Below are 9605 nucleotides of genomic sequence, written 5' to 3'. Positions count from 1 at the left end.
AATTCACAATCTCCTCATCACAGGCAGGCACAGCACTCATGTTCGTGTTTGTGTGTGCGGTCTGCGTCACTCATAGCACGTGCCTATATCATGCGCTATATCAAACATTTTTTCTATCGTTATCGAAGAGGGTGTACCGTCGAATAAATATCGATACCGTTTTATCGCCCAGGCCTACGCACACGCATGCGTTTACACGATTACGCACACGACGGCGTGCTGGTGAGTGATTTGTGATGCCGTTCTGTTGCAGGCGTCGTCCAGGCCGGCAGTCTGTCCAACATATGCACTCAGATCATGTCCATCGTGGACCAGGAGCAGAACAAAGTGCTTTGGATTCCTGATGGAAGCATGTGAAGAACCACACACATCCTTCACAGCACACTGCTGAAAATGATCTACTTACTTACTATTTTTGTTGTTTTTCATTACAAATATCTAACGCTACATTTAAGAAAAGAGACTTAAGGTAATAAGTCTTGTTTTCTGAAGAATTAAGTGATTTAAAACAAGAAAAAAATCTGTCAGTGGGATAAGATAATCAAATATTTTTTTGTTTTAAAACTAGTTCATTAAGAAATGAAAATGTGCAGAAAATGTGCTCACTTACTTCAGATGTTAACTGATGGACTGGAGTGCTGTGGATTATTGTAATGTTTTTATCAGCTGTTTGGACTCTCATTCTGACGGCACCCATTCACTGCAGAGCATCCATTGCTAAGACAGTGATGCAATCACATCACAACTATTCCTTTAAGAACATTAAGATATTAGTACAAGACAATAATACGGAGTAAGAAAATAATTGTTTTGCAGTGTAATAAGAACACATCGCCACTGATCTCTTACTGTTGCAACACTCCACTGCTGTTAAATTCACTACACACCTCTAGGGCTGGACGCTATATCATATATTCATTAAATATGAAGTGCTTTATGAGCAGCTATGAATTTCCTAATTGTTTAATATGTTTTTATTTGGTGGTCAAGCTTCATGATGGATTGCAATCAGTCGATTCAAAACTCTGATTCAGTGATTTGCATCATCACTCAGAAACGTCTCTTTGTTGCATATAAATATAATATAATGTAAATATCACTGTTTTTCTTTGACTGTATCGTCCAGCCCTGAACACACACTCCACTCACACACAAACTCTCAGGCAACGATCACAACTGTTAGATGAGAAGCAGTATCCTCCATTCACTGTGTTTTCTCTGTGGTAACGCTAATTTATGAGGGCTTTCATGTAGTTCTTCGTGTTTACAGAGATGAGGTTTATGAACCAGCTTACTTGAATGTTTAACTTCATGTGTCTGTCCCTGTATGGGTCTGATCCGATCGGTGCATGCTAGTTCAACACAGACGCTCAATTTACGGCTTTCTGAGGTTAAAAATACTGACTGTTAAGTTTGTTTTCTGATCGCTGATCATGTTAAAGGGTTCATTCACCCCGAAATGAAACTTCTGTCATCATTTATTCAAGCCTGTATTCTGTGGAGCACAAAAGCAGATGTTTAGCAGAACGTTCGAGCTGCTCTTTTCCACTCAATGAAAGCCGACAGGTTGCCGTGCTTCAAAAAGCATAAAAGCACCATAAAAGAATGTATTTAGAGAGCTTTTTGAGGTTTTTCCTCACTCAACGTTGTCATATGAATCAGAATTTTTTGATTCACTTTCATTGCACAGAAAAGAGCAGAGTGAACTTTCTGCGATCTCCGGGTTTGAAACGACATGCCAGATATTTGTCATTTTTGGGTGAACTATTCCTTTAAGCTTTAATGTAGCCGTTTCTTTATTTCATTTTCTTTTAAGTGTACTTGTTTTTATTTAATGAACGATGCAATAATCTGCTGCATGATAATTTTACTATATGCTCTGATTATTTTTACTGTCTGGTTCACTTGTAACTCTAATTTAAATGTTTTTTGTAGTCGAGTATCGGGCAGAGCTGAATTCTTTTTCGTAGTATCTTAAAAGCTCCTCTCGTTTTCAGAAACAAACGTGCCAAATGCCTTCTTCTGCTTTGCCTGTATTTTGCACTCATTTGTATGGAAAGGTAGACAGACCTACTTTATTAATCCCAGACGGGAGATTGAGTAATCCTCGTTCAGGAATAGTTAGTTAATCCTCTCTCTCTAGTGAAAGCTTTTGTACTACACTAGTCTTCCTGTTTACCTTACTAAAGGACGTTCACTGTGACATCACTTCCTGTTCTGACCCGTGTTGACCAATGAAACAAGTTGTCTGGTTTAGCTTCATCAACAAAGATTGAAAGTCTCACATCATGTAATGTTCTCCCAGTCCTGCCAATAATGACGCTGGTGTTGAATTGGTGCAGATGCTCAGATTGTAGCAGAAAAAGCAAACAAACATATAATTCCAATTAAAATTTTCCATTATGTTTTATAATGATATAACACTCTGGTACTGTCACATTTAAGACAAAATATGATTTTGTAATTGTTACATTAATAAAGTCTAAATTAAACATGACCCAGCATATTTTACTGTGTAAACATTTATTTTTATAAAATGATTATTTTTTCCATCTGTATGTATTGAGTCTGTATGTTTGTAGTTTATGCTGAGTTCATGGACGACTTGGAGTTTCAAGTCTCAAATATTCTATACATTTCTATAAACATGATTTAATGTAATGTGTGGTGTGTCATGTGGATGATATGATGATGCAGTTCCTGTGAAGAGTCACCAGATGGCGTCATATCCTTCTTCAGCCTCTTCTCCATAACCGGTATTACATAAACATCACATCAGGTGAAATAGTATTACTGGCTGAGCTGGTCAGCGGAAAATATCATAAGGCAGAGGGAAGATTATTTGTTATCATACAAAAGGAAAAACAAGCTCACGTTGATCCCAAAAACATTTAGGTTAAAAATAAACTTATTTGAAGCCATAGAGAAAAATAAAAAGGGTTTTCCACTTTCTCAGTAAGCTTTTGTAAGTTTGCATCCTTGTTTATCTATTTATTTATTATTTTTAAATTTCCCCAGAATCTGGAGTGCATTGATTCAGATGGAAAACCTTTCAATAACAGGCACATATATAATAAAAATCTGGGATATAATGCATTTACGCAACATGTTACAAAATATGACACATGTTGATCTGACTATGCACAATAATTAAGTCAATAAATACACAATAATTAACGATAAATAAGTTCGTATCCATTATTAGGTATAAAATCATGGTTATAAATGTAATGAGCCTTTCAAACATTTACTATGCTAACCATGGTGTCCTTGAAAATGCCATATTTTGGTATAAAATAAAAAGAAATGTTTTCAAAAGACACATTTTAAACTAGAAATAAAAAACGGTAGTTACCACGACAGATTTCTGTAAAATAATAGCGGCGGATGGATGTTTTGACTATTGGCGGGGTTTGGAGACGCTCTGACGGGCATCAGACTGACTGGCTCCGCCCTCTGGCACCTGTGCATCTGCCCTGAACGCCACGAATGGATAGAACGGAGCTGAACGCAACACGTTAGTGAATGAGAGCGCACGGAAGATCCGCGCCGTTCGAGGACGCAAGCTTTAAATCGTGGGGATGTTTTCCATCATGATACATATCCAGCGTGCGACCTCGTTTAAAGACGCGACGACGCGTTTCCAGTAGGAGTTTGCGTGCGTTTTGAGGAAGACTTTTGAATTGCGCGGAGAACCGAGCAGCGGGCGAGAGCGCAGAGCGCAGCGGGAGGAGAGTGCGCACACGCGGGGCTCTGCCCTGCCAAACATGGCTGATCGTCGGGAGCGGGGCGCTGCAGGGATTTCCAGAAAGACGCTCGATGCTCCCCACTGAAGAACCAGAAGATGATGGTGATGAGACAATAATGACCTATCCGCTCTCGGTTCGGAACATGGCTGTGATCATCCCCTACACCAGTGATGTACCCTGTGACCCCAGGGGCCAGAGGATGTGGTGGGCTTTCCTCGCCTCCTCCATGGTCACTTTCTTCGGGGGTCTGTTCATCATCCTGCTGTGGAGGACCCTCAAGTACCTGTGGACGGTGTGCTGCCACTGCAAGGGTAAAAAGAAGGTAAAACGCCCCAATGACACCTGCTTTTAGGTCAAAAGTTTGGACGCGCTTCACTGATGTTTTCGTGGTCTTAAAAACCTGTGATCTGAACGCATGCAAATTACTTCACAAAATACAATGATAAGCGCGCACGTCCCTTCTTCAGCTTTGAAATCACCTCTTGAAGTTGATGCATGAACAGACTGAAGCTCAAGAGTTTTTACAACAGCGGCACTACATCATATTTGTGTTTCTCATCACTTTACTGTTATTCTGACAGGTGGGCAACAGGGTGAATGAGTGGTTGTGCCCAAACTCTTGACTGATAAAATATGAAACATGTTTTTTGTAGTTCAGCTGATCGAGGTCTTGTTTGATTCCGACACTCACACTGTTATAGCTAACCAACGCACTGGAAATCGCTTCGGATTGATATGTGCCGAATGTGAATGTAGTTTTGTTCAGCTCTGAAGTGTTTATTCTTTTACATGACCTGGGCCACAAACCCAGTCACAAGGGTCAGTTTTTTTGAAATTGAGATTTATACATCATCTGAAAGCTAAATAAATAAGGGACAATATTTGGTCGAGATACAATTATTTGAAAATCTGGAATCTGAGGGTGCAAAAAATTTCTAAATATTGAGAAAATCATCTTTAAAGTTGTTCAAATTAAGTTCTTAGCAATGCATATTACTAATCATAAATTAAGTTTTGATATATTTACGGTAGGACATTTACAAAATATTTTCATGGAACATGATCTTTACTTAATATCCTAATGATTTTTACATAAAAGAAAAATACATAATTGTGACCCATACAATGTATTGTTGGCTATTGCTACAAATATACCCCAGCGACTTAACACTGCTTTTGTGCTCCAGGGACACATATTGCTCTTTGTGAGTGCTTGAGGAGAGTAAAACTATTTCGTGCTCTTACTAAAGTCATGTAAATAGTTGTAAAAATGTAAAAAAAAAGTGTGAGAAAATAGGACTTGATGAATCTCTTCTTGCCTGATAACTGAAGTGTGAAATGAACGTTTTACTGATAAAATATGAAACATTGTCGCTTAGATGAAACAGCTACCAAACTGTATTCTAGGTGGTTGCTAGGCAGCTAGGGATTGTTACTAGGTAGTTGCTAAAGTGTTCCTAGTGATTGCTAGGCAGTTTCTAAGTGTTCCAAATGGTTGCTAAGGTGTTCTAGGTGGTTGCTAGGCAGCTAGGGATTGTTACTAGGTAGTTGCTAAAGTCTTGTAAATTATTGTTAGGCAGTTGATAAGGAGTGGTTTAAGTGGTTTCTAACTTGTTTGTTGTCTTTGTCTGTCTTTGAACTTCCGTTATTGACATTTGTTAAATAAATAAATATCTAAATCTATGATTTTTATCTACGGGTAATTGACTGGATGGTGAAAAGTTTCTCTATAGGCATTATGCGCCAGAGAAACAAGTGCGCAGTCATCTTTAAAACTCTGTCTTTGAACTTCCATTTTTGCGTAGCTCTGTAGCATCACTGTTAAAGAGTAATTAGCTGGTGAAGTGGATTTACTTATTGTAGAGTAAACAAAAATTATCATGTGCATTGTAATGTTTGAAGCGAATGCCATAACAAATGTCAGTAGACCGGGCAGATTTTAAAACGAACGGTTCATTTATAAATTCGTACGACTTTACTTCACGTGGAAATACAAAGCGGAAGACGAAGACAAGGCGCGCACCTAGCGCAGCGCTGTAAAGGGGCGGAGCTACATAAGGTGGGAGGTGGTTAAAATAATAGTGATTGATGCATGCGGCAACCTCCCGCTCTCTCTCGTGAAGCCAACACGGAAGTGACTTAAACTGTAATTCATCAACTGGCCGCTAGAGGCTGGCTGCAAAAGGGAGTCAATCCCATAGACTCCCCATGTTAAAATGCCCAAATTTACAGCAGAAAAAAACATGTTTATAGCCTGGTTCAAAAAATTATTTTGGTCTATATAGCTAATTTTGTCCTTCATGACAACTGTGAGCCGGGTGAATTTTTTTATAACTCATCCGTTTAAATTATATTAAGCCTTAAAGTTCTGCATAATTAAGGGCGTGGCCACTTGAGTGACAGGTGGATTGCCGCTGCTGTCACCACCGTCACGCTAGGTGGGCGTGGTTTCAGCAACCTGCTTCCGCCTCTTTGCCCATTTTCGATTATACGGGAGTGACGCTCTGCCAAGATGGCGACGGCCCGCTCCGCCTACTTTGAGCTTCAAAAACGCTCTTCGGAAATCTACGGGTGACGTCACGGACACTACGTCCATGTTTTTATACAGTCTATGGATTGATGGCGTTAGTTGTTCAGAGATGAAAAAAAAACCTTTTTTGGAATAACAAACTTTTAAATAATTCACAGTACGATCAGGAACGTGATGATATAGTATAGTTTTGATTTCATGCTGACTTCAGATACGAATTCAGGAACTGAATTTACATGAACACGCTGCCATTTCATTCACTCGAAAGCAGTGTTTTGTTTCTTCCTCTGTCTGTTAAGGGTATGCGATATTTATCATCTAGGATAGGCTGTCATATGAGTTGCTTTATCAAGCTTACATTATGGAGTGTTATTCACTTTGCAAAAAAACAAACAGAAATGCATCTTGACAGTCCTAACGCATTGGCTATCTGATGAATCCTATTAAAAAATGCAGTTAGAATGACTCTATAATTCAATTTATGCAAAAAATATCCAGAGTGCTGTTTTCCTGAATATCAGCATGTCAGCGCGATTGCAAATTAGATTAATTTTATACAACGAACAATGCAACAAACAAGATGTTAGTTTTAAGTGAATTACACATTAGACACAATGTTTAGTTCAGTTCAGTTCAATTTTATTTATATAGCACATTTAAAAACAACCATGGTTGACCAAAGTGCTTAACAATGTCAGGATACACACACACACGACAAATACACAAAAAAAGTCACAAGGAATACAAGTGTGTCTTAAGCAGCGACTTAAACAATGTTGTCTGTTTTTCCAGTGAATTTCTAAGCAAAGCAGGATCAGAATATTTGTACGTCACAAAGAAACCCTGCAGTGTTTCATTCATTCATTCATTCATTCAGCAACGAAGCAAAATGCTGTAGCAAAGAACTTATACTGGCTTCTGTACTCTTTGGCTGTAGTTATGAATGGGTTATTAATCACTGACTCTCCAAATCGTTCAAAGCCGCAGATTCGTTCACTAACGAAACACCGCTGTGTGTTGCTTGGAGACGCACCAGATGATATGGATTTCGTTGGAACTATTATTTCGTTGCAAAATATAACAAACATGACACTATTCTGTTTAAAATGTAGGCTACATTTAAAATGTTAAATGTTCACTTAATATGACCTTTTTTGTTGAACTGTTATAAAAATTGTCACGTTTGCCGTCGTTTTGATATTCAGGGAAATCTGCATTCTTGCTCGTATTTTAAACATGAAAACAATAACTCGCACAGGGTATGTGTCTTCATCGAAGAGAGTTTAAATCGATCTCAATGTACAGTGCGTGTCGATATTTGCTCTTCATGCTATATTAAGTGAAGATCTACTTAAAGATACATTGAACAGCAGCGTGATTTGCTAAAGCAGCATATTCAGCGGGCATCCTATCACATGCACGCTTATTGCTTGTCAGAAATACATGTTCGGTTTTAATGTTACTTTAAGTTGAGGTAGAATTAAATGAATGCCAAAACTCAGAATTTTGTTGGCGTAGTCCCTCCGTCACCTCACGTACCCCAGTTTGAGAACCACTGATATAGACAGTTGCTTGCTTTGTTTCTGAACATTCTGAAGCTGTTTTGAATGAATCATTTAAATGAGTGATTCAATGAATCACTGATTGAGACAGGGTCTTCCCGCCACCTACTGGCGGTATTAGTATCATATTTATTTTTCCATGACAGGCTTAAAGTGCCAGCACAAAATCACACTCAGCAAAATATTGTTTAATTACTCATTATGGGAAAAATCACGAAAAATATTGAGATATCATTCTTGTCAGTATTGCACACCTCTTCTGTCTAAACCATTATTGAAGACTAATGAGTGTTTTTAAAGAATCTGCTGAGCACACTCAGCACAGGTGTACACTTACTCCTGTATCTGTGTGAAAGCTGTTGATTTGACAGGAACACAGAGAGCAGAGTCGTACGAGAGCTTCACTTGCGTCTTTTCCGCGTGTTTGACATGGAGCCAGTGGTCAGGAATAGGCTGAGTTTTCACTGCCATTGTGTAGTCTGCCCACACACACACACACACACACCACAGCTGTTGCTTTCATTACAGGCCTGTCAAACATAGTTGTGTTCATTCTGCCAGACGTTTCAGGAAGCCTTTTTCTCCCGTTCAGACCTCAGTGGCCTGTTTCCACTCAAGCACACGGCTCTGATTGAACTTGCTGATTTAATGTCAGCGTCAAATCAATCATTTGCTTATTTTCTTAATACATGTTCCTGCTCTGATTGAGAGTGATTCATCTGTGACTGTCCTGAACTGGGACGTCAAATACAGCAGACAGGGAAAATATGAGCCTATCTCATGATAACCAGACATCTAAACATCTACTGCTTTATTGCAATATAGATGATATTATGGTGCAATATAGATTATTGGCATATATGTGTGTTTATATTTGAAATATATGTATTTTTGCTTTCGCATTTGCGTCTAAAACCTTTTGTAATACATTTGTATTTAGTGATTCATTTTATTTATGTAAAATGAGTTTCTATTTGAAACCTTTCTATTGAATTTGAGGTTATACAGTATATGAGACATACGTTTATTCACCCATTTACATCCACACTTCTGCTGTTCTTGTAGTGATAGTTCACTCAAAAATAATCATTCTGAATTTGTAACTCACCCTCGTGTTGTTTAAAGTCTGCCTGTTTCTCTTGATAAATAATTAGCAAGCTTTGATGGTAATTAAAATGTTAGCTACATGCCCACACGAATGTGCATATATTTACAGTGTTATAATGTTATAAAGAGCAAGAGAAAGAAATTAAAAAAGCCACTCGTGCATAAATGACGCAACTAGGTGTGCGATATTGGCAAAAAAATGATATCTCAGTATATTGGGGAGTTTGTCGATAATGTCTGGCCTGTCATGGAAAAATAAATATGACACTAAAACCGCCAGTAGGTGGCGGCAAGTCCCTGTCTTAATGAGTGATTCATTGAATCATCCATTCAAATGATTCGTTCAAAACAGCTGATTTGTTTAGAAACTGAATCAAGCGACTGTCTTTAGAACTGGATCATTGAACCACTCCTTCAAAAACAGATTCATTCAGGAACGAAACACTGCACAAAATATTCTTATCTGAATAAGCACAAATATTCTGATCTGGCTTTGTTTGGAACTATTTCATTTGTGAAACAGAAAAAAACGTGTAACTCCTGTAATATGAACTTCTTGTTTGTTGAACTGTTGTATAAAATCAGTCTCATTCACGATCGCGTGCACGTGCTGATACTCAGGAAAACGGCACTTTTTTTTTTTTTTTTTGGTATTCT

General features: G+C 38.3%; 2 protein-coding genes across 2 annotated transcripts in view; both read left to right on the top strand.

Moving 5' to 3' along the window:
- LOC107748353 (disks large homolog 5-like) overlaps window positions 1-477 on the top strand; it is a gene marked incomplete at its 5' end in the record, with an annotated part of 26609 nt that extends 26132 nt beyond the window's left edge. Inside the window, one exon of the mRNA XM_016563121.1 lies at window positions 254-477. Within this exon, the coding sequence (XP_016418607.1) occupies window positions 254-357 (104 nt within the window). The remainder of the gene's footprint in view (window positions 1-253) is intronic.
- Window positions 478-3489: 3012 nt separating this feature from the next.
- The window catches only part of LOC107748344 (calcium-activated potassium channel subunit alpha-1-like), a 99546-nt gene continuing 93430 nt past the window's right edge, over window positions 3490-9605 (top strand). The window contains exon 1 of the mRNA XM_016563110.1: window positions 3490-4071. Coding sequence (XP_016418596.1) covers window positions 3820-4071 — 252 coding nt within the window. The 5' untranslated portion in view covers window positions 3490-3819. The remainder of the gene's footprint in view (window positions 4072-9605) is intronic.

This window comes from Sinocyclocheilus rhinocerous, unplaced genomic scaffold (assembly GCF_001515625.1).
Source record: "Sinocyclocheilus rhinocerous isolate Xijiao unplaced genomic scaffold, SAMN03320098_v1.1 scaffold522, whole genome shotgun sequence".
NCBI classification, from domain to species: domain Eukaryota; kingdom Metazoa; phylum Chordata; class Actinopteri; order Cypriniformes; family Cyprinidae; genus Sinocyclocheilus; species Sinocyclocheilus rhinocerous.
This window is presented reverse-complemented; position numbering and strand designations above follow the sequence as displayed.